General features: G+C 40.8%; 1 protein-coding gene across 10 annotated transcripts in view; it reads right to left on the bottom strand.

Annotated features, from left to right (window-relative positions):
* BBS9 (Bardet-Biedl syndrome 9) overlaps positions 1-19,725 on the bottom strand; it is a 484,737-nt gene that overhangs the window by 333,272 nt on the left and 131,740 nt on the right. For all 10 annotated transcript variants that reach the window (XM_065583753.1, XM_065583754.1, XM_065583755.1 and 7 more), the window contains 3 exons: positions 10,128-10,268; positions 8,411-8,506; positions 1,328-1,500 (listed from right to left, as the gene is read on the bottom strand). In XM_065583753.1, the coding sequence (XP_065439825.1) occupies positions 1,328-1,500; positions 8,411-8,506; positions 10,128-10,268 (410 nt within the window). The remainder of the gene's footprint in view (positions 1-1,327; positions 1,501-8,410; positions 8,507-10,127; positions 10,269-19,725) is intronic.

Genomic DNA, 19,725 nt, shown 5'->3' with positions numbered 1-19,725 from the left:
TTTGTATTATTGTGGGGTGGGATTGCATATAACTTCTCACTGGCAGGATGGGGGGAGAGGGGACGGGAAATGGGACATATGTTAGACCTGTGGGTTCAAAGGACTATACTGAACAATGTGCCAGACAAGAAGGGACTTTGGGAACAAAATTTGTTAAGTGGTTTTCCTGGGGAATGTCTAGGGCAGTGGTTCTCAAACTTTTGTACTGGTGACCTCTTTCACATAGCAAGTCTCTGAATGTGACCCCCCATGTATTTAACACCATTATAAATGCTGGAGGCAAAGCAGGGTTTGGAGTGGAGGCTGACAGCTTGCGACCCCCCCATGTAATAACCTCACAACCCCCTGAGGGATCCCAACCCCCAGTTTGAGAACTCATCGTCTAGGGTGAGGTGAATACACCACCTTTGATTATTGAAGTTATGCCCTGAGGAATGGGTCACCTGCTACATGAGACCAAGATGAAAGGCCCAAGCTTTATAAGAGAAAAATCAAACTATTCATGGTTGTTCTGGTTCTGAATTAGAGACTGTTATGAACTTGTAACCGCAGGGAAAACCCCACTGTGTATTTTGAAGAACTGATACCCACCAGAGCCCAATTTGGAGTTAGGATGACCTCTGGTAAGATTTTTAGCATCCACGTAGGTTCTTTTATTGTTTTTAGTATGTTTTGTCTGTAATGCTTTCACCTTAAGAATACATGTGCTTGCTTAGAAAGAGCTGTGTGGTAAGTTGTAACTGTGGGCAATTACACTGTTCATAACCTCTAAGGAGAAAGCAGAGTGGAGACACTAGCCTTCTAGGAAGTCTGGTTTGCTGAGGATATCACAGTGTACGCAGGGAACTGTGAAGCCTGGCAAAATCCCAGTCAGGAGGGAGACACATGCAGTCTCTACAGAAGATAGGTGATGGCTGAGGACCCAGGAGCCTAGAGTGCATGCCTTTGATGGACCCTGGAAGGGGAATACAGGTGCAGTTGCCCTGAACTGTGAGAGTAAGCAAAGACAAATATCCATCTTCCGGATGTGAAAACTGAGACGTTAAGTGACTTGCCCAACATCACAAAGGGAGTCAAATCAGAGATAAGACATCCTGATTCCCATTCCTGAGTTCAGACCACTAGGCAAGCCAAACTTCAATACAGCTGCATTGCAGGCTCTAATGCACTAGCCCATCATTAAGGTAGCAATGGGTTGCTCCGGTTAACATTTGGGAAAAAAAGCAGAAATACTGTAGTACGGTTTAGGGACAACTAATAGTGAGCAAAACTGAATATTAGAAAGTAATGACATATCTATCAACAGCTTAAATATTGTGAGACATACCTCAAAATGGCAATCAATTAGTTCAAAATATTCTTGTAAAGGAACTGAACCAGAAAAGGTACATGTGAAGTCTTTGCTATTTTCCTTCTTGAAATGTTCTTGAAGACGAAAAGTGAGCTCTTTTGTGATTAGCCAAAGGTCTTCTAATTGTTCACTCTGGATTCTATACCGCTCTTTAAAAACAAAAAAGAAACAAAAAAGGAGTAAAGAAAGATGAAGCCATATATACTAGTTCATATTCTGTAGATAAGTCATTAAACAAAGGAATTAGTCCAAGTTGTGAAATAGTTCCAAAATCTTTAAAAAAGGCTTCATTAAAAAAAACAATTTTTGTTAGTGTTGTTTAAGTATTTCTGACATTTCATCTACCTAAGGTAGTTCTAAGTTACCTATCCTTGTAATTTTATCCATGTTTTTCCAACACTTAATAGTCAAATTTTGTAGCCAGATTCCCAAGCTTCTAGAACATGAACCAGGTCAGTTGTTTTATGCAGAACTTTAAGTCCCCAAAATATGATTTCGCCAAAAGAAGTACATAACTTAAACGCTATTTCTTTTTAGTCATATGTTATAGTCTTAATTCTACAAGAGCAATATCAGACTACTTGACTTTGTTGTACCAAGAGCAAAGTATGAAAGTATTTATTGCTTGAATGTTATTTACTGTAAACTAAGGGCTAGATCAGGGGTAGGCAACCTATGGCATGTGTGCCGAAGGCGGCACGCAAGCTGATTTTCAGTGGCACTCACACTGCCCGGGTCCTGGCCACTGGTCCGGGGGTCTCTGCATTTTAATTTAAATGAAGCTTCTTAAACATTTTAAAAACCTTATTTATTTTACATACCCCTCTACCCCGATAGAACGTTGTCCTCGGGAGCCAAAAAATCTTACCGTGTTATATGTGGAACTGCGTTATATCGAACTTGCTTTGATCTTTACCGCATTATATCTGAATTTGTGTCATATCGGGTTGCGTTATATCAGGGTAGAGGTGTACAACAATAGTTTAGTTATATATTATAGACTTATAGAAAGAGACCTTCTAAAAACGTTAAAATGTATTACTGGCACGCGAAACCTTAAATTAGAGTGAATAAATGAAGACTCGGCACCCCACTTCTGAAAGGTTGCCGACCCCTGGGCTAGATCATGGAGCACAAAGGGGGTGAAGAACTGCCCTAACGCAGCAGCCAGTGATTCCCCTAATGTATGGGGAATCCCCGGGTAGTGGTATAAAGCTAATATAACTAGCTCTATGCTGTTCACTCCCACCACCCAGATGGTGAGCTTTCCTGGTCAGGTTAGGATGAGAGCTGAAGCTCAATGCACTCCAGTAACAAGAGGCCAGCACAGCAATCCCTACGGAACCTCTATTAATGAAACATTAAGTAGCCTTTAGGATGCTCTGAGTTATGGTATGGATCAAGAATCAGGGAAACAAACATGTATGTTCAAAGATATAGATAAAACCAACAAATTAAATTCTACCCAGAAACCATCAGGCAACAAGTATAGATCCCAGAGCAGAATGTACTGCAGTAAATTAATTTTGAGAAAAGCATGGATTATGGTATCGAAATCCGTATCTGTAAGAAACAGTTGAAATCTTCTGGGCAGACTGAGATTAAAGAGAGACTTGCCTAGATATTACTGGTAAACAGTTGTTCAACAGCAGTTAGAAATTTAATAATGCACCAAGAATGTGAACTTTAGGAATAAATGACAGATATGCACCCTCAATAAGAGGGGCAGGTGTAAACCTTGCCATATCTTCCAGGTCCTTCCCCAAGTATCTCTACAGTTTTATTAGGAAGCACTGTGCTAATAGAGGTGGCATCTTTCTCTTATTTATTTATTCATATCATTTTTTAAAATGTACCCATCCAGTGTTCTGGGTTCGTGCACAATCTTTATAAAAACTATACAATGACATTTTACCAATATAGGATAATCCCTTCAAAACTAAATCTTTCTGAGCACCATCACCCATCTACAATATTCATCCAGAAAAAACCATGGAGAACGGATACAACTTGCAGTGTGATCAGTGTTGGCTCATTTATACTCTGATAAGCCAACTGAGGATAGGGTGACCAGATGTCCCGATTTTATAGGGACAGTCCCGATATTTGGGGCTTTGTCTTATATAGGTGCCTATTACCCCCCACCCCCGTCCTGATTTTTCACACTTGCTGTCTGGTTTCACACTTCCCTAACTGGGGAAGAGAAGTTACCAGCTGAAGATCCCTCATTTAAAATTCACTGGCTCTAGCCTCATCATGATTAAATCAGGTAAAATGTTAAAATTGAGCACTCTTGGTGACTTAAACTGCTGCATTATCATACAAGCAAAGTCGTGGTACCAGTGATAACCAGGCCCCATCCCATTTAAGGTCCTGACAACCTTCATTTAAATTAATTAATTAATTAATTAATTAAAATGTGGTCATGGCTATTTTATCTTGATTACATTTTACATTACATCAACATTCCCACAACAGTTTCAAGCAGAAAACCATTCTTCACTTCAACTCCTAAAAAACATTGTGTTGCTTTCCTAATGAAGAATGGCTGCACACACCACCTGAAATGTTGTTAATTTAGATAATAGGGGAATTATATCAATGTATAGAAAGAATTTGTAATGTGATCGGTGATCCTGCTGGATAAAAGGTGTTAATGTAAGAATAAAATATTAAACCGAGACAAAAACCAGTTATTGGCATTAGCCCATGTCATCTTTAACAACAAATTCATCTAGTTAAATAATATTTTAATAAGTTGTAAATCATACAGCTGACAGAAAAAAGCTACACTTCTGATTCTACATCATATTTGTATGCAATTCTTCTCTCTCCAGTTTCTTGCACAGCAAATCAACACTAACTAAAAGTAAAGAAAGGAAAATGCTGTTGAAAACCATAATAATTTTTTTTTAAATAATGGTTATCCAGAGAGACATTTTTGAACAACACTGCCATATTTCTTTTCATTATTCATCCATCAATACACTGTCTGAGAGGAAATACAAAAGTGCAGCTGTGATGCAAAAGGTCACTGAGGTTTTGGATACAGAAAAATAGAGATTGTTTTTAATCAATTTTTTTTACTCGTTAGCAAAGTTCACAGTAAAATCAAATGAACCAGAAGTTTTTAGAACATTCATATACTTATTAAACATTTTCTCAAGATTAGTAATCCAAGATTGTTTGACATGAACACTGGCATTACTCCCAGAATATGCATTTCACTGAAGGGAGAATGACAAATTCCGTTTACAAAGTTACAGGAAAGAAGCAAAGTTTTATTTAAAAACATGTCTATTAAAGACAAGAACACCATCTGTTAAAGATAACATTCAACCTACTTTCCATTTTTTTAAAATCTCTCAGTGAAATGGCTGGGCCTGGTGGATACAGCATTGGATTTTGCCTTTTCTTTCCTTTTAGTGAAATGAGCTTGGAAAGTTTCAGACCAAATCAACAGCCACTTCATTTATAATTGACATAACTAATACATTAATGGTTTAAAGTGGGGGTGGGGTACCACTCCCACCTGGTTTTCCCTAAAATAGTTTCAATACTTTTTTTGCTGGTCAATACAAACACAATCTAACTGTATTTGGGAGCAAGGTAGTCATTTACTGTATGTGACTTAGTAGGCTATTAGGCTGAAGGAGAAGGTTAATTAGATTTGGAAAAGGTATATATGAACAAGGGAAACTGAGAAACCTTAATTGTACCACATCAATGCTCTAAAAATAGAAATTCAATGGAAGCAGTAACAATTAGCTGTATTTCTGCTTTCCAAGTGCCTTTATAATAGTCAACCAATTTAACGTTTAAATGTAGAAAAAGCTTTTCCACTGCAAGTTACAAGTACATTTCTTTCAGAAAATTCTGACATAAGAAAGCAGATGACTCCGGGGATTAATGGATTACAAACGCTTTCAAATCCAACCTAGGATGAGAGTGACTGAAAGTGTTTACAACTCAATGGTAGTTTATCTGAAAGGAGTTCCAGTCCAGTGCGTAGGAGACAAGCATTCATATCACAAAAAATTGCAACATAATTAGCACTAAAGGCTTTTCTAGACCAGGATAAAAAGGTTTAATTTTTAAAATATGTTGGCTAACACATTTTAAAATCTTAGTGCCTATAGGGCGAGCTGAATTTTAACATACATTCAGGATGAAACTCCAGTTCCTCCCCAGGATTCATTTTGATTAGCTAATGTGCTGAACATGCTTTTTTCTACATTAGGGTTTTTTAATTCTTAGTTAAAATGGATTAGCTAATACATTGTAAAAACAGACACAGTAACTGGCATCCTTGTTTGCAGTCTTAACAAAGAAGCTATAAACTAAATGGGTACAAAGACTTTCACCACCATTGCACCAAATCCTTCCAGATCAGTATTGAGACACATTTGAGGTGGAACACGGGAGAAGTTTGCACTTCCTCTGGTCCATGGTGTACTTGTTCCATCAGCAAAGGACTTCAGTCTCAAAGCACTGTTATTTTCCCAGGGACCATCAGTTTATCTGGTACAGGTCACTTGCTCTACACATTTTTTGTTTTTAAAAAAAGAAAACTTCCAAATGATCTCACTGAAAAGGAAAATTTTATTATACAAACACAGCTAATACATGATTTACGTGACAGGATAACGAGTGGTCCCTAATACTTGTACATTCAGTCTGCACTCCGGGACACACACAACTTAGCCATTCAAACACAACTCATTTTAATAGCATGAAATTCTACCAAACAGCATAATGCATTAAATGCATTTGTATTATTGATAACCTTTGCTCATAGAAGCCCTGAGAATGAAATACCACTACATGGACTTTCCTTATGTATAATATTTTTTCAAAGTGTTTCATATACATTAAAGATTTTTTTCCAAGATACAACTTAACCAAAAAAGATTTGATGTATTTTGTAGCTACCCCTGCCGATGTGAATTAGATATTAGCCATATGATAGGTTGCTACATGGAAAGCGGCATGAAACACCTCATTTGTTTTCAAAAGGCTTCCCAGACAAGACAAGAAAAATGATGCCTAGTTAGACTAGGGGGAAGAATAAATGTTTTAAATCTTCTATGTAGTGTGATCCTTACAGGTCAGGTCTAAGAAACAAATAAGGCAGTGTGGGAAAGTTTATATTAAGACTGGAAGCATCATTCCTAGCTTGTGAATAAACAAAATCAGAATGGAGAGGAAAAACCTGGGGGTTAGAATGGAAGGATTGAAAAGCATGTCCTCATTAAACGTTAAAATACATTCAGTCTAGCCAGTCAGATCATCAACTCATGTAAGTCAACATGGATCTATTCCATACATGTGAAATGTTTAATACAACAATTCCATAAAATAGGAATCTAAGTAACTGATTTTAACTTCAGTTTATAAGTAAAACTCTATTTATATATCCTTTACATTCTTTGGTTCCTAGAAACTATTACTGAATGTTCCAGATATTTCAAACTGTTTAAATTCTACTGTCAACTTAAACAAATATTAAAAGTCAACAAACAATAAAACACAGCACACAAATAGTGCACACAACCTAATTCAAACAAATATGAATACTATAAATGTAAAATGACTGATATTGTGAAAGGTCTTTAATAACCACTGTCCAGATGTTTCCAGTCTTTAATGGCTTTGATGGTGTTAAAGAAGTATTAAGTATTTTCTCACAGTTTAGAATGCTTTACCTTGATGCCACTGATATTTATAAAAGCCATCTTGAATAAATTATTTTAAAAACACATATTTCTTAGTGATTTGGATTACAGTAGAACCTCAAGGATACGAACACCAGAGTTACGAACTGACTGGTCAACTGGACACCATGTTAAACCGGAAGTAACCAATCAGGCAGCACCACAGACCAAAAAACCCAACCAAATACTGTACTGTGCCTGTATTGCATCTGAAAGGTGCCTTTCCACACCCTTATCGCCACCCCCACACACAGGGCACCCACTTACAGCTAGGAAGTGAAGATGCTGTGATTCACAGGCAAAGCTGTGAGCTCCCGCTGCCAGTCCAAGGCAGCCGGACCAGGAGCAGCACTGGTGTCTGCGCTGCTTTCCTGTAGGCCAGGGTGCTGTTTTCACCCTCCTCCCCCACACTCTGCCAGGAGGGAAACGCACTATTTTCACCTCTCCACCCTGGCAAGGAGGGGGATACATGTTTGTCCGGGCCAGGGAAAGAAGCTATCTGAAAGGAAGCTGCCTAGCTGCCTCTGGAACCTGGCCCAGAGTTTGACCAGCTGGAGCTGAAGCTGCATTTTGTTTAGAGTTATGAACATTTCAGAGTCTCCATTCCTGAGGTATCCGTAACTCCAATTTTTATAATTATAATTTTATTTGGATAAAAATATTGCAGATCAACAAACTAGCTTTACTGTCTGTCACTTAATCAAGATAGTGTTCATATATCATCCATTCTATGTCCTCCAGTTTGCACTCAGTAGTGGGCAACAAGTATTTTAGTTTTTAAATTTGGCATTTAGGCATGTAAAAATGTAGACAGGTGCTTAATCTGTTAGGTGTTTCTCTAACTCCCACTGAAAGTCAAGGGACATGGAAAATTAAGTGGAATTAGACACCTAACCTGCTTGTGTGTTTTGTAAATCCCACCAGATGCCTATCTGCATCTTGAAGCACCTAAAAACCTAGCTAAAAGCTAAAAAAAAGATTTTTCAGTCTTGAATAAAGACCTATGACATTATAAAATGTATATGCATTAACTTAAAAAAACACAAATTATCTGGCGCCCTTTTAGTGATTTTCAGAAAACTACTATACGATAACTAAGTAGGATTTTGTTTAGTTTCAGCATTTCCTTGCTTCGCTAAAATATTATTGGAAGCTTCAGGGAATTTGTTCAGGGACTGCCTATTCACATTAACAGAACTTCTGTGTAAAATTCTCCATGCAGCAACTAATATACTACATATGGACAGACACTCAGCTGGTTGAAATCAGCATACACACACCTGTTTATGATCTGGCCCATAATCTTATCTTAATCCATAATTAAATTATTTCCAATATTACTCACGTGAGGTTTTTGAAGCAAGAAGAGTGATTCTAGAACCAGTTAAGAACTGGAATCCCAGAACATTTACCTGATCTTCATCAGACTGATCAGCAAAGTCTACAAGAGAAAATTCAAAATAAACTACATAAGTATCTTGTTATAATTCAGTAAAAGATTGCAGCAAACTTCTGATCCACATTAAAGGGTAGACTGTCTTTGCACAGGTAATACAGGAGTCATGCAAGGCAGAGAACAACAGCCATCCCTGTGAGTGGAGATTGCTTAGTCCATGCTGCCTTCAGGAAGTAAGTAATCCAGAAAGAGGCAGAGATAAAGCATGGCCAGGGCCCCTTCTCCCACTCAATGCACCAGCCCACAGAACATAGGGTGACCAGATGTCCCGATTTTATAGGGAAGTCCCGATTTTGGGGTCTTTTCTTATATAGGCTCCTATTACCCCTTACCCCCGTCCAGATTTTTCACACTTTGTTTGGTCCCCCTAACAGAATATGACCAGGGCACTGTGGGTTTCAATCTGCAACGTCCCCTAAGATAGTACAGGGTGAATCCTGTGCAGCCCCAGAAGAGACTGTACCTCCAGAATGCTCCCCCTGAGGAGATGCAATTCCACACTGCCCTCTACTCAAAGTTCTGTGGAAATTTCACAGATGAACCCCACAACTCTATAACCTATTGGAAAAAGACCTTTAGATTTTCAGAGTTCAGTCTCATCTTTCAGTACATAGTCATTTTTCACCATTTACCTTGTTAAATTAGCTACTATGCAATTTTAGTACTGTATGTAGTGCACTGTAAAGCACACCTGGTTTTAAAAGGGCTGGACCAAGGTATGTACATAACTCCACCATCATCGCAAAAAAATCAGAAGGAGGAGGGGAGAGAATAGCCAATATGCATTAATGGACCCACACAAACCCACAGTTTCCTCATAGATCAAAAGAGGATATATTTAGCTCCTTATTCAGCCACTGTAAAAAAAAGATGAATTTAAAGCTACACAATTTGATGCACACCTTTGGCTACAAGTCTGCAACATATGTTTTATTTAAATACTGTAAATATATGTGTTGTTCTGGACCAGTACAAACTGTTTTGGGGTGGTTGGACAAATTGTAAATTTTGCTCTACGTAGGTTTCCCTTTTTGAAAACTGTCTTATTACATTTTTTAATTTGATCAATAAAATAATATTGATGTGAAACAAAATTATAAAATAAAATGCACTATTTTAAAAAAATATCTATAAAACAGAAACTCATAACAGGGAAAAATTTTCAAAGCTTTCAGATAACACTGGAACCTATACTGAAACCTAAATGCAGAAGACACAAAAACCCAGAAAGGCAAGTCTTTATAGGATTACTTACCTGAAGCTTAAATACATTTGAAAATCAATACATACATTAAAGGAAAAATAGTCACACTTGAAGTAATGCAACATCAGAGTCACAAATGAAGCATTTTGATACGTTGGTTTCCATGCAGTAAACCATAATAATTATGATAATATTTTAACAAAATTTAAAGCCCTACATTGATTTATCCTGATAATACACATCATACCTTCGTACACCAAAGCCAACCAAAAATATTCAGCTATGTATTTATCATTTGGCAATTATCTTATAATTACCCTATCATTACTTCATGATGAAAGATTCCAATCTGAATTCCGAACATTTCTTATGTTACAGACACATCACCATCAAAAGTCCTACCTGGGAAAAGGTTCACAAGACTGACAGGAGGTTTATTGGTATCAATAGTTAGTTTGTGGTTTGCTGTTTTTGAAGGTTGAGCTGGAAAGCAAATTAATCGCAAGGGTAGTCTAAATTTACACTGAGCAACTCTTGGTATTCCTGAAATGACAGGACAGATAGTTTGCAGTTAACAGTGACAATATCTGTATTCTGAGGGCAAGACATTTCATGACATTGTTTATAAAAAAGCTATATACATTTTTAGTGTAGATCAGGAAGTCATTAAAACAAAATGGTCAAGCCATGCAAACTTTTGGATTAAGGTTAATTTTCAACTAACAATGAAAAAACACTCTTTTAATGACAAATTAAAACTGAATGTTTTGGTTTCAGACTCCATGAAAATATTAACCAAATCTATTAAAGCTGTAAATCTGTATTCATAGTGATTATATAGCACTAAAGAATATTATAAGTTTGTACAGACCTTCAGCCAAACAATTCCACTTTAATATGACTGCGAGTTGCACGGCATATGCCTCATGTGTTGAATGGAGGGAATGGATACAGCAGCAATGTATTATGCACTCCTCTCAATTATCATGACAACTACACACTTCTTCAGAACATACATGGTTGTTTATTAGTCATACCCTTAAACAAAATCTGTCTTCCATCAAATGGCAGCAAGTTTTGGCTTAATAAAATACTGTCCAGTAGATGTTAACATTTGTCTAACCTTTGATAGAAATTGCACCCAGCCCTTCATAAGCAAAAATCAAAAGGTATCTTTTCAGTGTGCTGCCTTCTCACTTACATATTCTAACAAAAACAGACATTTGTACTTAAAAAATTACATTTGGTTAAACCAGTTTAAAAGAATGCTGCATCCACTTTCCATTGAACATCCTTAAACTTTGCATCTCAACATCAGTGAGTTATACAATCGATTTGAAAATAAAATTCTTAATTAAAATTAGAGAGACAAGGTTGGTGAGGTAATATCTTTTCCTTGGCCAGCTTCTGTGGATGAAAAAGTCAAGCTTTCGAGCTCCACAGAGCTCCTCTTCAGGGCTGGGAAAGGTACTCTGAGTATCACAGCTAAATACAAGGTGGAACCAATTGTTTAGCATAAACTGTTAACACATATTGTAAGAGACCATTGAAGGTGAAGTAGCCTGTTAAGTCATAGGACAAAAAAGGGTGCTTAGTGGGTTACAGATCAGATTCATGGTTTATTATAAAAGTGTCTTTATTAATACCATGACTCTTAGTGTCTAGCAAAGTTATGAATGTAAGCTCCCAGGCTTCTGAAGGTGTTGTGCAGGTTTCCTTTGAGGGCAAGGACTGAGAGATCAGATATGGAGTGATCATTTTGTGAAAAGTGTTTATAGGGTTTTTGTCTTTCATCATTTTTCTGTGTGAGTTCATTTGAAAGCATAGTGATTGCCTGGTTTCATCCACCTAGTTGCTATTGGGGCATTTAGTTCACTGGATGAGGTACACCACATGTTGTGATAGCCATGTGTAGGACTGATGGATCTTGAAACAGGTGGCATGGGGAGTATTGATCATCATATCAGTGGAGATACATATACAGGTTTTGCATCTGTTATGGCAGGAGCTGGTGGCACTTTGAGTTGATAGGCCCTGGTCTGTGGGTACCTTGCTTCTGATGAGGTTGGCAAGGTTGTGGGGTTGTTTGAAGAATAGAAGAGAGAGTTCAGGAAAGATTTCTTTCAGGATGTGATTCCCATCGACTATGGGTTTTAATTGCTTGGTGATACCATGTATGGGTTTCAGTGTGGGATTGCAGATGACAACTAGTTGTATGCAATCAGTATTTTTTTCCCTGTATTGAAGCAGTTTCCCAGGGTATTTGGGTAGCTCATTCCATAATGGGGTGGGAGGGATAGCTCAGTGGTTTGCGCATTGGCCTACTAAACCCAGGGTTGAGAGTTCAATCCTTGAGGAGGCCACATAGGGACCTGGGGCCAAAATCAGTACTTGGTCCTGCTAGTGAAGGCAGGGGGCTGGACTCGATGACCTTTCAGGGTCCCTTCCAGTTCTATGAGATAGATATATCTCCATATATGAATAATGCAATCTACTTCTCTCATAGAGTGTCCTTATTTGGTGAACACATGTAGGTCTGAGTGGTGGTCCCTCACCGTGAATCTCTGAAGGGAATCTTCTTTGCTGTCACGCACCTAGAATGGCAGTCTGTACAAGGGGGAAATTAGCTGTCTCTAGGGCTCAAACCCTCAGGCACGGTAGAGCAGTGAACAGTTCAGGGGCCCAGGCCCTTAGGCAGGACGGGGCACCAAGCAGTCTAGAGCGCCAACCCTCAGGCAGGGTAAGAGTCTAGGAGCCCAGCCTTCAGGGAGGCATGAGCCCCACACACAGTCTAGGGGGCTCCGGCAAGGGGTGAGCACCCCACACAGTCCAGCATCCTAGCTCAGTGGACCGTAGACTCTCACAGGCCTTCTAGGGAGGCTGCCACCCCAGCGGGTAGTGGGACACAGGCCCACTCAACTCCACTGCGTCCCAGCCCAGGATCTTAACAGTGGCGGAGTGGTCCGCCACGGGTCAGCAGGGATCCACCCACAACAGGCCAGCACTTAACCATACTGCTGTCTAGTTTCCCTGGGCTACTTCCTACTCTCTCTAGCTTTGGTACCTCGATGCAATGAGAGTCTGATCTCTCTTCGGGATACACCGCCAGTGGCAACCCCAATAGCTCCTCAGCATTGGTTGGGTCTGGCAGCTCGGGTGAGTCCTCAGGGTAACTGAAGTCTTCTGTGGGCTCTTGCATCAACAATGGGGAGAACACATCCATCTCCTTTGACAGATGCTGCTCAACTGAGCTACAGGGCCCGCCTTTTATACTTTCTGTTCCTGTCCCCTCTACTTCCGGTGTGGTGAGCATGACCTTCCTGGTTCTGCCCACCAGGGGCATCTGGCTGTACCTCACTGTCAATCTCCAAGGGGGGCCATGTCTCTTTGCTACACACACACACACGCACACACACACACCCCTCAAGCCCAGCTCCCAGTCTGGTCAGCCCAGCTCCAAGTCTCCCTTCCTCCAGTCGTGACAATGTGTCTGCATTGGTGTGCTCCTTACTGGCTCAATGTTGAATGGTAAAGGCAAATGGATATAGAGTCAGGTACCAGCGCATCAACCAGGTGTTGATATGTCTCGTCCGTTGGAGCCATTTCAGTGGCACATGGTCTGTCACTACCATGAAGGGGCTCCCGAGGAGGTAGTAGTGAAGTGCTTCTATGGCCCAGACAAGTTGAGCCTCTTTCTCAATTGCTGAGTAGTTCCACTCCCGCAGGAACAGCTTACAGGTGATGTATACTACCAGGTGCTCTTCACTGTCAATGTCCTGGAAGAGGACAGCCCTTACTTCCACCGCTGAAGCGTCGGTTTGGACAATGAACCAGCATGTAAAATCAGGGCTATATAGTATGGGTTCTCGGAATACATGGTCTTTCAGAGCCTGACAGGCTACCTTGCAGTCAGGGTTCCACTGCACCCACAGTGGCTGATCATAGACTCATAGACTTTAAGGGCAGAAGGGACCATTATGATCATTTAGTCTGACCTCCTGCACAACGCAGGCCACAGAATCTCACCCACCCACTCCTGTAGCAAACCCCTAACCTATGTCTGAGTTACTGAAGTCCTCGAATCGTGGTTTAAAGACCTCAAGGTGCAGAGAATCCTCCAGCAAGTGACCCGTGCCCCACGCTGCAGAGGAAGGCGAAAAACCTCCAGGGCCTCTGCCAATCTGCCCTGGAGGAAAATTCCTTCCCGACCCCAAATATGGCGATCAGTTAAACCCGGAGCATGTGGGCAAGACTCACCAGCCAGCACCCAGGAAAGAATTCTCTGTAGCAACTCAGATCCCACCCCATCTAACATCCTATCACAGACCATTGGGCATATTTACCTGCTAATAATCAAAGATCAATTAATTGCCAAAATTAGGCTATCCCATCATACCATCCCCTCCATGGTCTTTGGTAAGCAGCCTAGTCAAGGGAGCGGCAATGGTTGCAAAGTCTGGGATGAAGCGCTGATGGTACCCCACTAGTCCCAGGAATTGCCAGACCTGTTTCGTAGTGGTTGAGGCCGAGTGATCCTGGATCGTCTGGATTTTTCTGAGTAGGGGGCGCAGCTTGCCTCACCCCAAGGTGTATCCTAGGTAAGTTGTTTCCTACCACCTAATCTGGCATTTCTTGGGGTTCACAGTGAGACCTGCCCCTCAGAGGCTCCTCAAGACAGCCGCCACTGGATTCAGGTGGTCCTCCCAGTGGCGACTGTATATGACCATGTCGTCCAGGTAAGCTGCATCATACTCACCGGGGGGTTGCAGCAGATGGTCCATTCAGTGCTGGAACATTGCAGGGAGCATGTGGAAACCGAAGGGCAACTTGGTAAACTGGTAGAGTCCACTGGGTGTGGTGAAGGCTGTCTTTTCCTTTGAGCTGGGCTCCAGTGGGATCTGCCAGTATCCCTTCATTAAATCAAGGTTAGTAACATACTATACCTCCCCTAGTCGATCAAGGAGCTCGTCTACCCATGGCATCAGGTAGGCATCGAATCAAGAAATTGCATTAACCCTCCAGCTTAGGGATGAGCCCGATAGGGCTCGGCCACTCACTAGAGGACTGCTCGATGACCCCAAGTTCTAACATAGCTTAGACCTCCTGCTCTACTGTGTCCCGCATGGGACCACAGGAGTAGTCGGGTTGTTCCATGGACAACTTCTCTGGGTTTGGTGTAGATGGTATGGTGGATCTGGGTGGTCTCTCTCGGCACAGCAGTAAAAGTCCTAGGAAAAGCCTCAATAAGACATATGGCCTGCTTTAGCTGCTCTTCCGAGACTGTATCCCTGAGCATCTCAGGTTCTGTTCCCACGGGGGTCTGTGGCCCCAGTTTGGGTTCCGGGGGGTGCAGAATTATTAACAGCCCTTCCCTTTCGCACCAATGTTTCAGAAGATTAACATGGTAAACAGGGCACTTCTTTTTCCGGTCAGGCTGTCGGACCTTGTAGTTGATGAGGCCTGTCTGGCGGATGACCTCATACGGACCCTGCCAGTATTCTAGCAGTTTTGACTCATCTGATTCAAAGGTCCGAACACATGTGCCCTGATCATATCCTCTCACCTGGACTCCTTGGGCAGCTCGGAGGTTCCCCTTCGTGAGGGCCCCTACCAGAGCCAGGCGTTCTTGGAGCTGCAGTACATAAAATATGCCCTGGGCTCAGGATGGGGTCTGCTTCCATGTCTCCCTCATGAGATACATCAATCCCCGCAGCCATATAACAGCTCAAATGGAGAAAATTTAGTGGAAGCCTGTGGCACCTCCCAAACGGCGAGCAACAGGGGAGGAAGAAGTTGGTCCCAGTGGCGAAGTTCTTCTGGGGGAAAATTTCCAGAGCATGCTCTTTAATGTTCGGTTGAACCGCTCAACCAAACCATCCATCTGCGGATGGTATACGGATGTCTGGGTCTTTTGATCCTCAAGAGGCCTCAGACCTCTTGAAGGAGTCGGTATGTGAAGTTTGTGCCCTGGTCCGTGAGGATGTCTTGGGGCATGCCCAGCCAGGCGAAGACCTTTAGGAGTTCCACTGCAATGGTCCAGGAGATGGCACCTCAGTGTGGTGAGAGTCTGGTGCCTCTGTGGGGTACACCACCAGTGGCAACCCCAACAGCTCCTCAGCATTGGTTGGGTCTGGCAGCTTGGGCGAGTCCTCAGGGTAACTGAAGTCTTCTGCGGGCTCCTGCATCAGCACTGGGGAGAACACATCCGTCTCCTTTGGCAGATGCTGCTCAACTGAGCTACAGGGCCTGCCTTTTATACTTCCTGTTCCTGTCCCCTCTGCTTCTGGTGTGGTGAGCATGGCCTTCCTTGTTTCCGCCCATCAGAGGGCATCTGGCCATCCCTCACTGTCAATCTCAGAGGGCATCCACGTCTCTTTGCTACAAGGTGGTTTTAAGTGCGTTACAGTATGCATCCAGGACTTTCTTTTCAGAGCATATCCTGTGGTATCTAAGTGCCTGGCTGTAGATAACAGATTTCTTGGTGTGTTTGAAGTGGTTACTGGATCTGTGAAGGTTGGTGTGGTGATCCATGGGTTTCTTGTATACAAGTTCCACTGCTGAAGCTGATTGCAGTGCCCAGGAAGTTGGTGCTGGTGTTGCAGTTTCTAGAGAAAATCTGATAGATTGGTGGTGCTTGTTGAACTTCTGGTGGAAATCTATAAGGTAATTTGGGTCATCTGTCCAGAGGATGAAAATATCATTGATATATCTCAGTTATATCATTAGTTTTGTGGTGCATTTGTCCAGAAATTCTTCTTCAATGTGGCCCAGGAAGAGTTTGGCATATGGGGAGCCATCCTAGTACCCACGACTGTTCCCATGATTTGGACAAAGTGTTTGTTACTGAATGTAAAATTGTTACGGGTGAGGATGAAATGGGTGAGTTTGGCAATGTTTTGGGTGGATATCTGAGTGTTGTGCATTAGATATTTGTAGATATTTGAGGCAGGCAGTGATGCCATCATTATGACAGAGATCGGTGTATAGGTGTCACTGTGTCTCAGTGGGTCACAGCTGAGGATTCCAAATTCAAGACAGACCATTGAGAAATGGGGCAGATTCATCCCAAACTAGTGGTTATTCTATCATTAGATTATACCAAGCCAATAACAAAAGTGTACTTCTGTATCACCACATTGGTTAGCAAGAAGTCTAAAACACAGCCTGCTTAGGCATTCCAACCTTTGGTTCACCACCCAGACACTAGACTTATGCCAAGTGGTTAGTGAAAACCAATTTAATCAGTTATGGGGTCCTTCCAATCCCAAGAGACTAGCCATCTAGCCAGGTCAATATATAATTCAGATTTTACCCAATAATCACGCTGATGCCAATCGTTTAGTAAGTAAAAACTAAAGATTTATTAATAAAAGAAAATAAGGAGAGAGTTATAAACGGTTAATAGATCATATACATACAAGTGATTGCAAGTCCTTATATCAGGTTTGTAGCAGTGATAATCTGGAATCACGCAAACAGCTTGGGGGTCATCAGTCCTTGTTTAGAGCTTTCTTGTTAGAAATCCAGTCCGGAGAAATGAAGCAGTAAATGAAGACAAAATGGAGCTGTCTCAGGTGCCTTTTTATATCCTCTGCCATATATAAGGAATTTTACTGTCTCAAACAAAGTCCACAGCCACCGTCTGTGGAAAGTTACTGGCCCAAGATGGAGTCCTGAGTCACATGAGTATATCACATGTCCTTACATGCTTTGATGACTCACAGAGGCAGCCATTGTTTGTATATGTTGGGAAGCATGAAGAAAACTGGTTGGCCTGTGTAGCTACTTGTAGCTTGAAAGTTTGTCTCTTTCACCAGCAGAAGTTAGTCCAGTAACAGATATTACCTAACCCACTATGTCTCTATAATATCCTGGGACCAATACAGCTACAACAACACTGCAAACAACAATGGAAGCTATTTTAATTCAAATTGACATTCAATCAACATTGACCTCCTGTTGGTAACTATTCATTAAATGAATGGTGGCACTGAAGAAACTGGCAAGTCACTTTTTATTCAGCTTCAATACTGAGTTATTATTCAAATGTATATTAAAGTTTATCTTCCATTGGTAATGCAGTAAAGAAGCAGAAATGGACAGAACTGGCTACAATCTTTGGCTAGCAACATACTGCTGAAAAATTACATTTGGCATTATTGGGACTCAGCAACAATGGGAGAAAAATTATACTTCATAACAGAAATACACACTTTTCTTAATAGATATGATTTTTTTAAATTTATTTTCAAATGCAAATCAGAACTTGTCAAGAATATGAACAAATGTAAACCAAGACTCAATGCTTTTGAAATTGGTAACAAGTCTGAAATATAATATAATATAATATAATATAATATAATATAATATAATATAATATAATATAATATAAAAGTCCTAGAAGCTGTAAAATGGGAAGCCCTTGGTCTAATGAGCAGACAGCTGCCACTTTCTTTTGCCAAAACATCCATCAGGGGAATCTTTGTTTTTTCATGTGGGGAAAGCCTGTGTATGCACAAAGGTCTACCATGCTGATACCAGTATCAGCTTCACAGGAACAGTAACCACCCATTCTGTCCTAAAGTCCCCTGATCTCCACAACCATTCCAGATGATTAGTTGGGCAGGTCTTAATTTAACCTAAAAGTTTAGCATGACCAGATTTTCAGAGTGAATAAATTAAGACCCCTCTCATGGCTGGGGTGGGAACAGAGGAGATGTGAAGGCAGGAAAGCGACATTTATTATAGTCATCAGGGAAGCATGCATGGAAGGTAAAAGAAAAAGGAGCTCAACCTTCCTCTCCTTGGCTAAAGAATCCCCCTCCATCTCACTTCTTTTTCTTGCTACCTATGGATTTGGCTCTACATGCAAGGAAGGGCTGCTTCACGGACTTGTGCAGAGGCAAGGTCACTGGGAGGCCTTGAAAAATCAGGTTAGGTATCAAGGCCAAGTAACAGACACACATGCATTCAGCTGCCCTGTTCTTAACTTCACTAGCGCCACTGTCTGGTAGTGCCTCCAGGTGGTAAGCCTGCAGCACTTCAGAAAAATTGCAATAAAACTTGTTTACATGAAACAGTCAGGGACACAGAGACAAGCCTTAAAAACAGGGTTTCAGGGACACTTGCTGAAAACTGTTTCTCAATCAACTTGTGAATTTTCAAAATGCTGACTTGAACAAACTTTACATAAGTTTCTTACAAATCTCTCCATAATCTTCTAGAAAAAGGAGTGAACAATCTTTTTGTTTCTCTCAATGACATAATACAAAGGTCTTGATATTAAATCTTGAAACATTTCAGAGGGTTGCCAACAAGAAATACTCAACAGAATTTGCCACAAAGATTTTGAAATACTTTCATATTGAAAGCAAGTTTATTTTTTCTAGTATCATGCCCATTGTTCTTAGATCTCCAGTTCTCAGTTTGCCTCATCATAAATAATATTTTTTCAACATGTGCAAAGGAAATGCAAATCAAAACTAAACATGACAGAACTTTATTTCCTGAAACAAAAATCTCAATTATCTCTGGTATATACAGAAAGAGTCCAAAAAAATCTCTGAATCAAAGGGAAGCAGAGCCAAAAGCTGCTAAAAATATATATAACTAGAGTATAAAATTTATACTGGAGAATTCTTTCAGAACACTGCTTTGGGTGTGCGAGAGTCATTTTACATGGGAGCAAGGAAATCCAAAGAAGGACCAAAGTCTGGCAGCCAGAACTTCCTTGAGCCCTTTCTATTATGTCTGGTAATAGGCCATGTGTCATCCTCGTCCACCATCGTGTTATACTTTGCACAGGTCATGTAACTTTAATACCGGAATAATGGATAACAAAACAGATGGGATAACAATTTTTCCCCCCTGTATAAAAGCTGAATTGCTCATTGGTAATGTAACCAGAGCAGATCATCATATAAATAGTATCTGCTTGAAATATGATACTTATATCTTACATGCACACAGTGTAACTGCATTCATCTTAATTATACCTTTA

The sequence above is a fragment of the Chrysemys picta genome, chromosome 2 (genome assembly GCF_011386835.1).
Source record: "Chrysemys picta bellii isolate R12L10 chromosome 2, ASM1138683v2, whole genome shotgun sequence".
NCBI lineage: Eukaryota > Metazoa > Chordata > Testudines > Emydidae > Chrysemys > Chrysemys picta.
Note: the sequence above shows the minus strand (reverse complement) of the source record. Positions and strands in the feature narration are given on the sequence as shown.